At 40.4% G+C, this 18,831-nt stretch overlaps 1 protein-coding gene across 16 annotated transcripts in view; it reads left to right on the forward strand.

Moving 5' to 3' along the window:
• Window positions 1-18,305, forward strand: part of LOC135236728 (muscleblind-like protein 1) — a 72,064-nt gene extending 53,759 nt beyond the window's left edge. For 6 of the 16 annotated variants that reach the window (XM_064303239.1, XM_064303225.1, XM_064303240.1 and 3 more), the window contains 8 exons: window positions 1,292-1,498; window positions 6,139-6,378; window positions 7,719-7,772; window positions 8,867-9,020; window positions 11,063-11,098; window positions 11,775-11,866; window positions 14,198-14,271; window positions 14,580-18,305. In XM_064303239.1, the coding sequence (XP_064159309.1) occupies window positions 1,292-1,498; window positions 6,139-6,378; window positions 7,719-7,772; window positions 8,867-9,020; window positions 11,063-11,098; window positions 11,775-11,866; window positions 14,198-14,254 (840 nt within the window). In that variant the 3' untranslated portion in view covers window positions 14,255-14,271; window positions 14,580-18,305. The remainder of the gene's footprint in view (window positions 1-1,291; window positions 1,499-6,138; window positions 6,379-7,718; window positions 7,773-8,866; window positions 9,021-11,062; window positions 11,099-11,774; window positions 11,867-14,197; window positions 14,272-14,579) is intronic. The other 10 variants (XM_064303236.1, XM_064303235.1, XM_064303231.1 and 7 more) reach the window with 5 other exon arrangements.
• Window positions 18,306-18,831: the final 526 nt, after the last annotated feature.

Below are 18,831 nucleotides of genomic sequence, written 5' to 3' on the forward strand. Positions count from 1 at the left end.
ACAGCTTTATGTATAGCAATCGTGACTCATCCCACCTTTGTCCTCAGAAAGAATCTCCAAAACCAAAAGTGTTCTGAAATGGCCAATCAGGAGTCACGTGTAGTTTTTATAGAGAGGTCTCTGCTCTCTCCCTCTCTCTCGCACTCTCTCTCTCTCTCTCTCTCTCTCTCTCATTATTAGTGTCTCACTTGGTCTCTGGTACTTTGTCCCACATTTCCATTTTAAAGGCATCACGTGTGCACCCGGCTAATTAATTGGCGAATTTGCAGTAAGCATCAGGCAGTGAGACAGCCGGCCCAGACGGATTTGAGAAGAGGAGGCTGTGACCGTAAATTACATTTCACTCCTCCCTGCTTCTCTACTGAGCCACTGTTTCCCCCGATCAGATAATAACTACAGGCTTTTATTGGAAAAGGGAGGTGCCGCTAGCCCGCTACTGCAGAAAGCAAAACCTGCCTTTGCGCTTGGAATCATCCACAGAATGGGTGGTAAAGACGAGCCCGGTCTACGCCCAAGGAAACTCCAAGCATTGAATAATTTACTGTGTTCAGACTATTCAGAAATGAGAAATAGATGAAGCACCGCACTGAAAATACATGTTTTTGAGAAACTGTGATATATGCAGTATCTGTCCCATGAATCCCACAGAATAATGTCCCTTTGTTGGCTCTCTCATGGGAATCAATGTGCTTCTCCTCGTGGTCATGATTACCTCATGGCTCCAGGAAGTACCTTACGGTGGTTTCCATGAACAGAGAACCTATGTGTGGTCATTTAAGTGTGACTGCAGACACCAAACACCAGTAAACACCCCTAAAGTTCAGGTTTTCACCCAGAACCCACCCCCAGCGGCATTCTTGGGTTGAGGTATTTGGGACAGTGGGAAGACACACAGTTACACACAGACACACACAACTGCGGTACACAGTTATACACAGACGCATATGTACGCACAACCATGTAGTCGATCACATACAGTATGTACACACTCACATCTATATTGCACACTCTTAATTACACCATGCAAATACAAACATACTCATGCATCTTGTGTTGACTTATGCATTTACACACATACAAACACACACAATACAATACACACAATGCCACAGAATAAAAAAAGGTCATGTTAAATTGTAATTTTGTGCTATTCTCATAGAAGGTGCACGGTGTACAGTAAATGTGTCTCAGGACGCTTTTGCACACAGACAACACAAATCTTTCACTTGATATCTGGATTCACGCTTCAAGTCTGCCCTCTGACCCCATCTTGTATCTGTGTCACCATCAGCCCATGTTCTCCGTCGCCCCGAGCCTCGCCACCAACGCCACCGCTGCCGCAGCGTTTAACCCTTACCTGGGCCCGGTGTCGCCCGGCCTGATGCAGGCCGAAATCCTCCCCAGCGCGCCCATGCTCATGACTGGCAACCCCAACGTCCCTGTGCCCTCCGCTGCTGCCGCCGCTGCACAGAAGCTGATGAGGACAGACCGGCTGGAGGTGAGACACCACCACAATCCCACAATGCTCTGCAGGTTACTTCCTCCAACTTCTTTCGTTTTCTCATCTGGAGTTTCCACCCAGCTGACACAATGGGGGGGGGGTAAAGCATGCACACGCACACATGCAGTACCGTATGCATGCTGACAGGCACATATAGTATGTGTAAACACAGAACACAGACCCAAACACACAAATACACAGCTATGTACACATGCATGCACAACTAAAGGAGAGATGTACGGGCTCTGTACAGCCAGTCCTCAGAGTCTGGATTCCATCATTTCCCATTCAAAGAGGAGTGTAAATGATTCTGCATGTTTAATATTGTATGCGTGTTAGGCCTCTTTGGAAAATGATGTTCAATTCATGCTTGTTGATAACACTCTTAATACTCTAATGCTCTATTTTGTGTACACTTCTTTGACAAACCTTACCCTTTCAATAAGAACTGGAACTTTGTATCATTGCTAAATGTCTTAGCACTTATACGGCTATAATTATTTTTCCATTATCATGTGAAAGAAATGGAAGAGAACCAAGCTTGTCAGACAGTCATCCTTTATTCATACTGTTCGCGGTCAAGGTAGGAGACAGGACTGCAACAGCATAAGCAGCAATGACACAGTCTCTTGTTCTGAATACCTAACCAAACCTGCAATCACACCTCTGTCTTCACAGAGGGCAGAGGTTTGTTTCCTTTGTCTGAGGGATTTGCTGAATGCGCTTTTTAAGCTAAATGCTCCACAGTTATGGTCACTCGCAGCTGAGCACCTCTGACAGATTTCCAGTCTCCAAACAGAGCTTTCATCAAAACGGCATCCGGGCCGTTGGTTTATTGGACCTAGATCATATACTGCATATGTCTGGATGCTGGTCTACAATGCAAAAACCATTTGCAGCATATTTCACAGCATTCACCGTTAGACACATTTATTCAATAAGATATTTACTAAAACTAATTAAAGATATTTACTTGCTCAACGGCACAAGAGTAACACCCACCTGGGATTTGAGTCTGTAAGCCTTAACCACTTTAATAGTCTGCGAGATAATTAGCCTTAACTGTGACCTCATGCAGTCTCCAGTGCTATCATGTTTAACATTTAGAATGAAAATTAATATGAGATGGGATAGCGGTTTCTGGGCATGTTCTTGTGCCAATAGTTATTTCATGAGTGGCAGGGCACCCTCATGCACGGTACACCTAGGGCAAGGTTCTGGGATAATTACCACGGCTGATACCGGATGATGGTTTGAAGCTCTAGCCAATGAGGTGCGGTGATGTTATTTTGCGGGGAAGGCATGTGTTCGAATGGCAAAGGCAGCAAAGATGGTGGCTGAACAACAGTCTGAGCACTGCACGTGGTTTTATGTCAGTGTGGGTGTGGTTGTTAGGGGCAGTTGTCACAATTTTGCCTGTTGAAAAGGGAGTACAACAATTTTTGAAACATATTTTTACACTATCAGTATAGTTTTATATTAATTTAAAAATTGTTATTTTAACCTTTTAGGAAAAATAGCAGATGGCAAATATTTAAATTCTGCTATACGTACAGCAACGTTACTTTAGATAAAAATGTTTCCCATCATTTTGCTAGCCAACTGTTTGTCAGGGATTACAGGGATTATTTGTATTTATATCTATTTTATTTAGTATTTATTTGTACGTTTTTCTGTACGTATTCTGTATGTATTTGTTCTGTCTAGGTGTATATAACATTTTGGTAAAATAGTAATAATTAGAATTATTACTTCTGTAATATTGTTTTCTGCCAGTGCTATCATTACTGTCAGACACCAAAAGGAATCAGAGGTAATGGATGTTCTTTAATCTTACTGCCATTTTGTGCGAATGAATAACTGCTTACAATTAAAGCTGCTCTGTGCAAATGATAGAGGTAAGACTGATTAAATCATCTCCTTCTATTTCCTAGATTCTTTACCTGCAAAATGTATGAATCGTCTTTCTCTTTATCTGATTTTAATATAAAAAAGATCTTGGTTACTATCCAAAACTGTGTAAGTGTTGGCACTGTCATGTGATAAAAATAAGGGCTTGCTTGTCCATGCAGTTAAATACCCATGACGTTTATGCAGCATACTAATGCTATTAAGCCACTGTACTAACCATTTTGATGGCTTAAGGGAATCATGAAGGTGGTATTATTGTTATGATCCTTTGCCCATATACAGGGAAGCTAAAATCCCTGGTGTGAAATCTGAGGACATTAAGCTGGGCAGTATATTAACCGACTCGATTATGTTCCTCAAGCTAGGCCTGAGTGAGCGAGAAATGCAAATTACAAGTTTTACAAGTGCATAATTCACTGTTTTTTTACGCCTACGTAAAGGAAATTTCAGTTTCTTGCCAGATTGCAGGCACTGATCATGTTAATGGGAGAGGGAAAGCTGGAACTAACAAACTTAGAATTCTGTTAATGTCGGTTAATCTTGCAAAAAGAGGCCAAGGTCAACCTGAAATTAATAAAAATAGCAAAAAGTCACAACATGGCTTATACTTCTCTCTCCTCACCCTCGCTACCTGTCACTACTTATCCCTGTCCTACAGCACGTCTGGCCATCCTTACAACTCCCCACAAAACCCATAGGCTTTATAAAACAGAGTACAGAGGAGTGAACATCTTCATAAAGCAGTGTAAAAGGCATTATGAAGCAGGATAAAAGTTGTCTTCAGTTCCAAACAGATTTATCGTGTCATATAAAACAAAAGAAGTGGTCAGATTCCAACCATTTTGACAAAAGGATAACAAGAAGGGACAGAAGCCCACTCCCCCCACCCCCACCCCCTGCACAAACATGCATTCACAAACACTCGCTTTGTCTGTGCACAAGCAAAAGCACGCGCACACACAGCAGGTGACATCACCGTTTTTTTAAATAAACAGCTGCCTAGAGAAAAACATCAGGCTTGCCGCCCCCGCCCTCGGAAATGTAAATCCATTTGAAAACCACAATGGATTACATTTCTACTGCTTGCGCTTCTGGGCACAGATCTGGTCAAGTCATATCAATCACAATGCTTTTTTAAAGCCTTCGTGCTATATTTGGGGAAAACAAGCATTTCGTTGTATTTTTTATTTCCTGTATTTCTGTTAATTTAGAATTTTAAGTAGCGCTGTGGTACTTGCGAGAAAAGGATAGGGGTGTGGATCCCCAGAAGTGTGGTTGTCAAGCGGTTGCTAAGGAAATGAAGTCATGTTATTGATGTAGATTGAAACACATGGCATGAGCTGTCCGTAAACATGGGCAACCTATCAAGGGAAGAGCTGCCCCCTTCTGGCCACATGATGTAACTCCATTTTATGATCATATATATTGGAAATCGTTCGAAACACAGCAAATAATTTGGGCTCAAAATATTTTTTCTCGCTTCATTTCCTAACAGTCAATTTACTAAACATGAACCACTAATCCCTGCCACTTGAGTATTATTAGCAACCCACACATGGTGGGATGGGATACGTGTGTCCAAATGTGGCTGTAATATAGCCAATTCAATTTGAGCAAAATGTTTGTTTTTTCAGCACCTGTGACCATGATACAAAAAGCTGCAGAATGTTTCTGGTGATTACAAATTAACGAATGCCATGGCTCCCAAAAATAGATGAGAACGGGCCATTTAGATGCTGAGGGCAGGAATGCTAATGATGTTGTAATATTCTTTGGTGTGAACTAGTTGGCATTAGTGTCCCGGATTTGCAATAGATTCAGATGGGTTCAATTTGTCACCAGACCAGCCATATGTCACTTCCAGTGTGTGCAATAGATGTATTTCTATTGTTTCTAGCTGGGTTGTGATCAGCTTTCCATTTTTATTCACTGAATTCAGGAATTAATTAAACTTCATGTATTGAAAACTATCCATAGTTTTCACTGTGTTTTAAGGAGATTTTTCACTTAACAGTGAAACGGAGTCACCATGGTGCAGGCATCAGAGGATGCTGTACCGTGCATCTTGGCTAAGACGCATTGGATTAATAACTAGCATTGGAACTTTTAGGCTCACGGAAACTGCATTTCAAACTGGCCAAACATAGCCCAGTTCAGTGTCATGTTCAGCGTGGGATCTATATATTCAAGCAAGAAAGAAGATAAATATTTTACCACAGGTGAAGAGGAACCTACTGATCATGTAGCAGTGAGCAAGCAGCAAAGACATGGACACGATGTGTAGGCTGCGGTGTCATAATGATGGAGATTGCAGCTAGTGTTCTGTCATTTTATGGATCCTTGACCACGCAGTACTAGAATGGCAATTCTGGATGGCTGCATATATAATAGATGACGTTTAATAACAGAATGTGTGAGATAATAGCTTCACATTAGCAAATGACAATGCAGGGGTATGTTCTGAATGCATTGCCCCAAAATATGAAATGTAATTCAGACAGACCATGAATTTTCCTTCCCCCAACCTCACACAAACACCAACATATTAGTTATGTATTCGACTCTATACGTAGACATAACAAGTGACTCCATTTATTATGTGAGGGATGTCTTAGCCCTCAAGCCTTTGCCCTCACATACAGTGTAACACAGTAAAATGCATGCACACTCTCTCTCTCTAACAAACTGCGCTGTGTTTTTTGGTGGCTGTGTCCTCCACCCTGCAGGTGTGTAGGGAGTACCAGCGGGGCAACTGCACCCGGGGTGAAAATGATTGTCGATTCGCTCACCCTGCCGACAGCACTATGATTGACACCAATGACAATACGGTGACGGTGTGCATGGACTACATCAAGGGCCGCTGCTCTCGGGAGAAGTGCAAGTACTTCCACCCCCCGGCCCACCTTCAGGCCAAGATCAAGGCCGCCCAGCACCAAGTCAACCAAGCTGCTGCAGCAGCTGCCATGGTAGGTTCAGCCGCATGCTGTCCAGCTCCCCCGAACCCACTCAAAGCTCTGCTGCTCTGCCCTGCGCCATGTCAATGAAAGCCCCCCAACCCCCCCATCTCACTCCAGAGATGGAAACCATTAATGATAGGAGAATAAGTCCTCATAGGGCTCTTTCCAATTGCTGATTTTATCCGTCCTTGTTTCTTCGGTCCTCGACTGACCCGGAAATCGATCAAGACCATCTTTAAGGACATTCCAACCTGTTAAATGCTCCTGGAAGGAGTTAGAAGCAAGGAGCTGCAGTAGGAGGCTCCCAAACGATGCTTGAGCAAGGAATCATGAGTGCATCCTTTGTAGAAGTATTTTTTTTTGAACAATTGACGTATAAATTATCGACCTGTTGGTAGATCCACCTCTCCTCATCTGCCACGCTTGTAATTAATGTGGCTTCAAACTGCTTGGCTGAAAGAGGACATGCCATTTGCCTGATACGCGCTTCCTTGATTCTTTCATCCTTGTGTCCTTGCCTTGCATCCTCCATTGGGTAGAGCTAATGACCTGAGGAAAAGACACAAAGAGGTAAAATAAGCACTTGGAAAGAGCCCACAGGCCCCAAAGTGAGTGGAGCCATCATGGGCTATCAATGATTCCCTGATTTTAAAATATAGATTTTCACTGTGGCAGGTTATGTCATCTGATTGGTTCATGAGTGACTAACAGCACATGGTACCTACACTCATTGTGTGGATCAGAATGGTTCATTCTCCAATGGCCTGTGACCTTCCCTACTAACAAGCGAACCTGTGGCCTTGTCTACTCTTCTACTCACTGTTGAGGAATATGTGAGAATTCAAGATGTGTTTCAGTATTCAAAATGTTATGCCATTGCTAACATTAAAAAGAAAAACAGAATCCTCTGCTCTGAATCTCAGCTCCTGCTGCTATGGGTGTTATCACTATTTTTTTTTAACTTTATGGGTCAAAATTAACATTGGCCTTTTTTTGAAATAGCTGTTGTACAAAATTGTGTACATAATAGAAGAAAGTTTGATTTCTAGTACAGTTACTGAAGACTTTACAAACGTAAACGGTGAGAAAAAGTTAATTGTCAGTATTGCATCTTTGTAAATAACTTCAGGCTTGTAGACGTATAATAACAACAGTAGTGTCTTTACTGTGCATGCTTAGTCTTGTTATTTGTTGTATATTGCATTCCGATGATTTCTTTTTTATTTGTTTTTTCTCACCTACCCAAACTGCACTGCTGCCCCCATGATGCACCTCTGCTTGCTGTTTATGTTAATGCGCTTGACCCCATTGGCCCATTGCCATCATGTGCTCGCTGCCTGCTAATTAAGACTCAGTCGGCTGTCAAATCACTGAAGCGACCCCTCGAGGCAACCTTTGACCTGGTACTATGACCTTTCACCTTTTAGCTTGGCATGTAGCTTTATTGTAGATACAAGTTTTGACTAAGGCATTATTTAAAAAATTTCTATTTTGTGTTGCTAAGATTTCACTGGTGGGGTAGTAAATTGATTGTGGCATATTCAATTTACGCATTTAACAAAAAAAAAATTTAGAATCTCTTCCATTTACACTCAAGAACATGTGCAATTTATAATAAAATTGAAATATAGATTTAATATCTCAGCAGGAAACTGCTGTTTGCAAGTGACCACAATCAGTTCATCACCTCTAGTTTATTCTAACTGAATATGCGGATAGAACGTATAGCATAGTTGTAAACTGTCTGTGTGGTGGCATTTCTATAGTCTATATGAGATGTAAAGTATTTAAATGTCTTGTATTTAAATATCTTGCATGTCTGTATTGTTTCCAGTTTTGCATGTCTAATTTGGGGTGAGGGATTTAGACTCTTATTTTATCCAAAATCCCTTTCCAGTGAATTAATTAACACGGCTTGGTCATGGAGCTAGCAGTGCAGCTTTCCTTCTTATTACCATTTCCTTTATAGCTTATTATTATTATTATGATTATTATTATGATTATTATTATTACTATTATTATTGTGGTATTTGTTGTTGTTGGTATTGTTGTTGTTTGTATTATTATTCATATTATGAAATGCTTCATAACATACAGCTCCAACATGTTATTATTGTATGTGTTAAAATAATGCTTGCTTATTTTGCTTTATTTTCAGTAATATTAATATTTCCAATATTGATATTGTTAAATTGTTTTCTGATGATGTTTTGTTATGAGGATGATGACAGTGGTGATTATTATTATTATTATTATTATTATTATTATTATTATTATTATTATTATTGTGTTGATAATTACCTTAAATCTCAGTCAAAACCATTTCCTCTTGAGGGATCAGATTAGATCACAGCTTGCTTGCTTGTTGGCAAAGATGACATGACATATAACAAGTTATATTTTTGTCTTCTAAGACATTATTTATATTTTTTATTCCACTGTCACTCTACTTTGTTTTCTCCTCTCCCCCCTCTTTCTCTCTCTGCTTGATTGACAGGGAATCCCAGCCGGAGTTCTGCCTCCGTTACCAAAGAGACCCGCGCTTGAAAAAACCAATGGTGCCACAGCCATGTTCAATGCTGGCATGTTCCAGTACCAACAAGCCCTTGCCAACATGCAGTTTCCACAGCAAGCAGCCTTTATTCCGTCAGGTAGGGCACCCCTCCAAACGCCACCCCACCTCGGGCTTCTCCTCCTTCTCTGACTGGCACCCTGTGAAAGTGGCCAAACTAAGGGCCCTCCAGTGTCACTGCCTGCTTTTCTTTCTGTGCTTTATGCACTTTACGTTGCTACAGTTACAGTTACAGCTGTGGAAAAACCTGACATCCCAGCTCCTTTTTTCTTCAATAAACACTCAGTGTGAAATGAGAGCGAGATTTCTTGTGAAAGAAGAAAAAAGAACTAGTTTATTTTCTACTTTCTTTGTAGCGCAGTCACCTCAGAGGCGTAGTTGGACAGGAAGCCTGTGAGGTGAAACTGACCTTGTTTCACCGTGAGTGTCAGCACAGGGTCAGCACAGGGTTAGCACTGCGGTAGCACAGTCGTCTCCCAGCTCTGATCTGTTCTGGAAGGCTAAAAATAGCATTGCATCCATTTTCCTGAGCTTGGCACAGCGTCCACGGTGCGGTGTTAGATTGTCCTGTATTGTGGCTGTAAAACTGAAGTTTACCCTTCACAGTTGTGTAGAAATCATTGGAGCTTTGGCTAAATTAATGCTCAAAGTATTTCTTCTGCAATCTCCCCCATGGAGTACGTGAAAAGAGCAGTTTTTATATTCAGGAACCACTTAGTTTGCACTATTTATTTTAGACCACTTTAAAGTAATGTTTTGACTGTATTAGTCAGATATTGCAGTGGCTCAAAATAAATAAATAAATGACAGGTAGTTTTTACGGGCACTGAGTTTGCTGCTTCTTACAAGCCTCACAGGAGAAAATTAATCCAAAATGAATCCAAGGCAAACGGTTACTTCGGTATAATTGCTTTCCATAAAACAGACAGTCAGTTTGAGCCAGCTGTTCCCATAGAGGTCATTCTGAGCATGTTTTGTTAAGGAGCCAGGATCAGATCAGAGGTGTGAAACTTCATGTTCTGGGCTTGTGGCATTTGGTGTTCAACATGAGCAAAGAGAAGAGGGACAGAGTGCTCAGCATAAACTTGATAAAACCAAGTTTAATATGTAATCAAATTAGAGAAGGGGACATCGAGATGCCCCATTCTTATTATAAATTCACTCCTGCTGTAACATTTACTAAGCCTTAGAAAACAAAGTCCAGTGTTCATTTTTTTTTAGGTTACTGTAGGTCACACACTGTCATTCTTACAAACGGGAAGAGATATTTGGGTGGAGACCACCCCTCTTCCATGGACAATGCCCTGCCTAGCCAACGTTACATTACTTGTTACACTTGGATCCAGTCATCCAGGTCATCAGAACCATTCCCATCAGAACCACCCATGTGATTTCTGTGCTCACCACCTCACTGCTGTGACATCTGCATCCCACATCGCACAGATATTCCACTGTGTGTACGCGCAATGTGTGTGTATGCGTGTGTGCGTGCAATTCACTTTTCTGTGTGAGCGCTGGCAGATGCCAAAAAGCCAGAGACCCACAAAGTGTGAGGTATGCTAGCATGGTGTTATTTTTAAACTACCTACCACATTGGGTCTTGAATTTATTTTGTGGTACATAATGCATATCTTTAGGTGATACAGGAGCAGTATAAGCTCACAGCAGTAATTACGTATTTTTCCCATTTGTGAAAGTTTATGAAAGTGAAATGAGAATTATATTTAATTTTGACAGTGGAACCTCATAACTTTGAACAATCCTGCCAACCTTATTTATGGAGTCCGCATTTCTATGTTTTATTATCATTATTGATATTGTTGTTAATCATTATTCATGCCTTATTTGTCTTTATTATTGTACTTACTGTATTACACATGTGCCATCACTAATGAATGTACCCACATACTGTCATAACCCTTGTGTGTATTTTGGCAAATTTGCATTTGAATTGTTCTCTACACATTTTAATTAATTGATTGTGCTTTTAATTTATATCCTGCTGTACCCATAACAACGTTCTCTTCCTTTTTTTATTCTAATGACACCTGTGATGGGTTGTTTTGATTCTTCTCCCTGTCCCTTTCCAATCCACATCCTGTTGCAATGCATGATGGGCAGGCTCAATATTGTGCATGACACCTGCAACAAGTGTTGGTAGGTGCCAGGTTTTCTTTTTAATTATTGTAAAAACCTTTTCAGTTGCTCACACTCAATCATTATCCACAGCTTAGTAGAGGCAGCATGTACTCTCAGAGAGCAAAACTAATTTCCCCCTCACTAACCACATAAATTAAATCAAGGATCTAACACTTAATTGACATTTTGTGTCCTGTCAAATCACAAGAGGACTTTTATAGGCTGTAACAGTATTCTCATATCTGTGGATTCTGATGGCTTGTGAGTCGCAGACAAAGGGTTGCTGTTCATTATATTGATTATATTGTTAAGGAGGTTTAGGATAACGCTTTAATTTTGTTGTGGTCCAGGGATATTTTTGGCAGTATATTTGCATAAATTAGAACTAAATGTTTAAAATATATGGTAGCCCAGTAATTATCTGAACATGTGAATGTTATACAAGCTTTATGAGTAAATATCCCCCTTGTTGTGCTGTGTACAAGCCCTCGTGTGGAATGTTGCTAAGCAGCGTGATTGCATGTCACTGTGCTTCTGAAGTTTATCCCTGGAATATGTCACATGGCTTCTTGCTTGTAAACCCCACTCCCCCCCTCCCCCACCTATCCCTAGTACTCCTTTTACCTGTTGTCTGCCTCTGTAGCCATAGGTTCACCCTCCTGTAAGTTTGCTTATATGATTTTCCCTCCGAAAGTTCCCATGATGCACGGTGCTACACCAGCCACTGTGTCTGCAGCAACCACATCTGCCACAAGTGTTCCCTTCGCAACTGCCACAGCCAATCAGGTTTGCTCCTTTACTGCTTTGTTTCTCTGTACAATCCTCCAGAGCAATACATTCTTCCCCCCTCTTCTTATGGGGGAGAAGGTGACCTCCTTCTTGTTGGCCTACACAGGGACAGTATTGGACGGCATTATTAGGCTGGACAAGGGCCATTACGCTACAGGCATTTAGCAGACATCCTTCTCCAGGGCTACGTATACAACTTTTTACATAGCATTTACATTTTACATTTATTGCATCCTGTAGCAGTCGTATTGTATCCTGTAGAGAGGCGGATTGGTCTCTGTTGCGCCAGCCGGTGGAGAAAGCGCACGCACCTGGGTTGCGTTAGCTAATGATTTTCATTTCGTTTTGTTTTGAGCACTAAAAAAGAAAGCAATCCTCAGCTGGGATGCTGGACCTGGCCGGGAAGGCGGGTCAGCTACAGAGCAGGGAACTGAAAAGTTGCTGCTCTGTTTTACCTTCTTTTGTCTTTGTTATTTTAGCTTGTTGTTTTAGTTTTTTTTTTTGCCCGGAACCCGTGAGGGGGAAGGGTGAAAGTGTCAGTTTATTTCATTTCGTGTTTAAATGTGTTTAAGCCTTCAGCTGAATTCGGCTTACACTGAGACCGCTCCCTCCCCGGGTTTCGGCACCAAACTGTCACTTGCCAAGCCTGACACCCCGGGGAGGGAGATGCCACAGTACCGAACAACACCGTTGTCTGTCGCATGGAGAGAGAGAGAGCGCACCCAAATAAACATGAAATAAAATAAACAGACACCTTCACCCTTCCCCCTCACGGGTTCCGGGCAGAAGCAATTAACTAAAATAACAAAGACAACAGAAATCGAAACAGAGCAGCAACTTTTCAGTTCCCTGCTCTGTAGCTGACCCACCTTCCCGGCCAGGTCCAGCCCTCCAGCATCCCTGCTGAGGATTCCTTTCTTTTTAGTACTCAAAATAAACTGAAACGAACCAAAAACCATAACTGCGCTCTTGGTGTTAGCTCCCGGTCTCGGCCCCTGTGGAGAGCAGCACAGCTTTAAGCTCCTGGGCTGATTAGCTAACGCAGCCCAGGTGCATGTGCTCTCCAATCCACCTCTCCGGCGGACCGACTGCTACACATCCATTTATACAGCTGGATTTATACTGAAGCAATGCTCCTTGCCCACTCTCTCTACCAGCACTGCAGGGCTTCGGGGTGCGTTATTATTACCAAAAATAAATACATGAATTTAAAAATCTGTGGCAGGAGTAAAGCATTTTTATTTCTACTTTCCACAAACACGCTCTGCTCCTTTCAACAAATGATTGGCTGCTTTACATTTTTAAATTTTAAATTTTAATTTAATTTTACCAGTATTGTTGTTGATTCCCTCACAGATGGCATCTGTCCCTGATCTGGTCATTGTCTAAAAGTACAAAGTCAATATTTTTGACCTGAACTGATTGATTTGTTCATCAGGGCTGTTTTTTTTTATCACTATCACTCACAATTCACTTTTTATCATTTATAAAACTTACTCATAGTATTAGAAACAAATACCCTTGAAACTTTTTTTGTTAGTTTCGTACTGTCATCATTAATTCAATGCACAACTTAAATGCATTTGGTGTGCATGAGGTTGTTTCTATTCGAGAAACAATATGTCCAGTGCAGTTTCATGCACTGCTTATTTTTTCCCAGCTTTGTAAAACTGAAATACTTTGGCAGACTATGACCACCTTGTCACCCTCTGCACCATCCTGATGGTGACTGTTCATGCTCAAGTAGGAACACTTGCAGTGCGGGCTTTAGCTCGTCGCCGGTATACAATGTGACAGGGGTCTGCAGTGTCAAGTAATAAGATGCCATAGAAAAGAAACCGAAGCCTTTTGAACCAGAGATGTCTTGTGAAATTTCTGCCACATGGATACTGTTCAGTGCAGTCATACAGAGAGGAGTCTGACCCATTCTCACACTCTCCTAAATCTGGTCCCCATGTGTATGGGCTGCATAATCTCTCTGTGGAGGTCAACAAAAAGGGAGCGGGACATGCATGGAGAGTTACTCACCCTTTCCTCCTCCCACCCCCTTTCAGCTTCTAACACTGGTTAGAGGTCTCCTGCAAGTGTCGCATAACCCAATTTCCCCAATTTAAGCTGGATTGCTTTTCATTCTAAGAAGAAATGTTCTCATGGATGCCTCAATACCTGTTTCCATGCCCTGCTATTTGTGCCACAGTGTAGAATGGAGAAAATAAACTGCAGAAAGTGTTTGGCGGGTAGTGGAGCGCGCTGCGTTTTGGATCTCTCCCCAAACATGATCCCGCAGTTGTTTTATATTAGCGCTGTTATTCTCTCTTTTGCCTCCAGATTCCGATAATATCTGCAGATCATCTGACTAGTCATAAATATGTGACACAGATGTAGGAGTTCCACCCAGAACAGTGAGTGTCTCCCCCTTCATTTGTCTGTCTGCCATTTTCTTTCTTTTTCTTCTTCCCTTTTTTCTTTTCATTTTCAGCTCTTTCCATTTCTCAATAATATTCTGCCATATTCAGCAATATATATCATATTCCTTTATGTGGACTCCAACAGACTGTCCGTTTGCTATTCTTTTTCGGGTGAACTAGAGTCCATTTTTAAGTATAAAATATTTGCACTCACTTGTGTTGTCACCATCTCTGCATTGCTATAGTTAGTCATGCGAGCTGAAGGGGTCCCTTTCATCTGTTTCTGTATTTCCCCCTTCCAGATCACGTGGGAGTGTGCAGGTGTACTGTTCACAGGAAAAGATCACCCTTCATGTATATAACATCGAGAACAATAGGATAGACAGAGAAACACGCCACCTCTCAGCTGGAGGGTCACACACACCATGCATGCGAACGCTGAGGACCGCAGGCCCGAGGATGTAACAAAAAAAAAACACGCATACCGCACACGCCTCCTCTGCGTCCTCTCCGTCTCCGACCCGCTCTCCAGCTGAGACCGGCCGTGGCGTTGCCATTACCGGCAGCCCTCCCGGCTGCGCTGAGTAGCCGAGCGACCGCACTCAGTTCTCACGCCTGTTCGTGCTCAATCAGAAAAGGTAGATAGTGGTGATGTCACGCCTAACGTACCGGTACATCTGTAGACCAAGAAATAGTTCTTTTTTTGTTTGTTTTTTTGTGTCTTTTTTTTTTTTTTTTTTTTTTTTTGGAATTTGTTTTGCTGTTATGTTTGTTTCAAATTGATATATTTCTTTCATTGTTTACAAAAATAAAAGTGCACCTTGTACTTAGATATATATATATATATATATATATATATATATATATATATATAAAAACAGAAATGCCATATTAGATGAAATCGATTGAGCATGCACAGTGTTCTGTTCGTAAGGGTTCTGTTTTTCAAAGCCAGCTCGATTGTAGGGGGAAAAGAGAGGTGAAGAGACAGATGAATGTCCTGGGTATAAAAACACAACTGTGTACCTTTTAAAGCACATCAAAGCTTTAACCACCTTGTGTAGACTCCGCATCAAGTGCCATAGACTCTACACCCAACTCTAGTGTTATCCCACAAGTGTTATTGTTTACCCAAGCACCACACACACACACACACACACACACACACATATGTATATATATATATGTATATATATATATATATATATCCTTTTCTTTCCTTATTATGCCATGTCCTTTGTTATCAGTGCCATTTTTGTGATTGTCTCAAGTGGCCAGGATTGGCCATCTCTGTGCCTGGGGCGTAGCATCCCTAGCCTCATGTAGGAGATACCCAGAGGCACTGCACATTGCTTTTTATCCATAATGAAATAAGACAGAGCATAGTTTTCTCTTCTTGGCTGTCCTGTTTTTTTTTTCTTCTTTTTTTTTCTGGTGCTCTGTTGTTTTCTAGTTTTTGTTTTTCCCTTGATGGAAGATGCGGAGCTGGCCAAAGCTTGGCTCTGATAGGATTTCAGGGACCCCCTGGGTCAGAAGTCCACAAACCCTAAAGGTGTTGAAAGATTAGCTCAGGATGCTGGAATGTTTTGTCACAGTCTCAACTGCAGAGAGAAGGAGACTCTAAACATGGGGACGAATGAAGCACTGTCAAAAGATGCATGTTAAACCAAATGAATGAGCAGAAAGAGATGTTTAAAACAGATACAGGGTGGGATATGTATTTGGGTGTATTTTTATGTTTTTTGGTGTTATTGTAGTATTGTGATTCCTTTTTAGATTAAGTGCATATGGTCTGTGACAGCCTTTAAGAGAAACGTAACATCCACAACAGAATATATATTATTATGTTGTGAGCACTACTTTTGTCACTGGGTTAAGCCAAAGTTTTCTCCTTTTGTGTTAGTGTTGTTTAGAAGACTTCTGCCTAGCAAACGTACAGTAAGCGTTGCCAAGGCAGGACCAAATTCCAGAAAGTTGAACAGAAAGGTGGAAGACAGAGAGGTTGTGCTCTTGAACCTGCCTAACATCTCAGTGCATTGTGGGTTTTTAAATTGTGGCCGTGACATGGGCGCTAGTGCAGGAATAGGTTGTTGATTTACTGATTGTATTGTATATCTATTAAAGCCTTAGATTGCATCACAGGTTTGATGTCATTCAAATGTAATTTTCAATCATTAAATAACCGAAGACATTTTATTGTAGGTCTTATGTATACAATTTATGCTTAATTACATTTAATTTGTTTCTGTGTTTTTCCCATTGCATATATATATATGAATATATATGTCTGTCTCTTACATTCTGGACATAAGGATGTTTTCATTTTATATGACTTAAAGGTTGGATACTGTTTTAATATTTAGTTAGTGGATTTTTGTCTTACTAGACTTTACTGATAACCTGTGTAGAATATTAAATATTAGAGATCATTTTGTGTTCTTCATACCATACTCATAGTTTTGAATTTAGTGTCAATTTAAGTGTTAGTATTATTATTGTAAACATATTGATTTTTATTTTTAAGTGAAATGTAATAATGTCGGTCATTTTTCCTTGTCTGTTTAAATTCTTTGAACAAAGACCTTTTATATGGATATCTTAAAATGAGGACATCATTGCTAAGGAAGATGTTGAGTTGTTGCTGTGGCAACAACACTGGCTGAGAATTGAGTAATATTTTAATGATTTATGGTTTGTATCTAGTCACAATTATAAGAAAAAAATATTAATTAAAAAAATCTAGTTCTTAGATGGTAGAGTAAAAGTTATTTTCTACTGTATCCATTTCAAATGGTAAAGTATTGTTTTAATATTTTTAAATTCCCTGGATGTCAGGCCTTGTTTTACAAAAAAGCTGCAGAATAGATTGTGGGGCTTTATAAGAGATAAAGGATATGGGGCAATTGTGGGGCCCCCAATCAGTGATTATGCTGCAGATGAGCGAGTCAGAACTTGACGGACTAAGGTTGACTTTTTGCACTTCTGTATATAGTCAAAAAGAGAGAAAACATGTATAATATTGAGATCTTATTTTGAATATAAAAAAATGTCTATAATTAAGAGGAATTTTGTTAGGTTAATTAAAAATAAACAAAAGACAGGCTGAACAAAATTGCTTGCAAAAGTGGCACGGAGTTCTCACTCTCGCTCCTTTCGGGGAAAAAGGCAAAAGGTTGCTCTGCTTTTTGTCAGCAGCTTGTAGTTTGCCAGGAAGCCTTCAGGGGGATGTCACTCTTCCCCCAGAGATGTGACCTGTCTGGCGGAGTCCGGTGCCCTCACCTGCCTTATCACAGGTGTGACGGGACCGTGCCCGAGCAGGTCCGACCATACAACAACTTCTGTTCCTTAGTTTGTCGAGGAGGATTGCATGTTCAAGGAAATAACATTAAAGCAAAGACACACGATAATTATTTAGGTAAATAAATATGTTATACAGCAAAGTGTATTTAAGGTATACAGTATAATATCAACATAATGGATAAAGATAAATAATTACAAAAACAGAGTGGTTCGCTGAAAAGAATACAAGGAAGCACTCAGTTTCACTACAAGTAATAACAGACTGGCACACACGTACATGCAGACAGTACACATACACGTATTCACACACAACACACATCATAGCTTTAGTGGTCACATCGCTATTTTTATTTGTTATTTGCACTTTTAGCAGATGAAACCGATGCCATTGATGAATGCGTTGGATGTGTGAAGATACCATTTAGGCTATCTTAGTTTTGGGGTAGCTGAGTTGATTCTAAAGAACCTGACAGGACCGGCTCTGTCTCTCGCTGGTTTATTCTGACAGTCTTACAGCTCCGCGTCGATCTCTCTTCATCTGCTCAAAGTGCACACACTTGGGGTTTAATGCCGTGTAATCTTTTTCTGCTTGTAGTTGCTTAAAAACAATGTATTCTGTCCTTTGCTGCAGTTTGTTTTCTGCTAATTTTATGCTATGTTTGATTTTTGCTGTTATGAATAAAAAACAAAATATAAAGAAAATAAAAGTGGATTTGCTCTAAGAAAAACTTGTCCTCTTCGTTTATAATGTTTGCAAACAGCATTGTTATGAGCAACAATATCAAAAGCATTTGTAACCAGTTAAATATTGGAAGAGCTACACAACCAAAAACAACATAGATATACCATCACTGATAATGTACTGATACAATATAAATGCACTGTAAATACCAATAAAAATGTTCTAGCGAACAGACAATGTGGAACAGTGATCAAATAAACATAAATGTAAAGTATAATGATGTTTAAGAGATTGATTCTGGATTAACATGAATTATTATTAAATGTACAAATAACAATGATCAACAAATGATGATCTGTATTGTAAGGTGAAATTATATTTAACTTCACTTGGAGTGTTCAGATACAAGCTATAGAATATGTACAGTATGTATATGCATGAGTGTTTCACAAATGACACAGGGAAAGGTTATGACTGATAAAACAAAAAAGAGAAAGAAACAACATTACTCACTGAGCGATGAGTCACTGTCATCTCAATGACTGAAATCCCTCCGTGACTACAGGGCTAGT

This window comes from Anguilla rostrata, chromosome 12 (assembly GCF_018555375.3).
Source record: "Anguilla rostrata isolate EN2019 chromosome 12, ASM1855537v3, whole genome shotgun sequence".
NCBI lineage: Eukaryota > Metazoa > Chordata > Actinopteri > Anguilliformes > Anguillidae > Anguilla > Anguilla rostrata.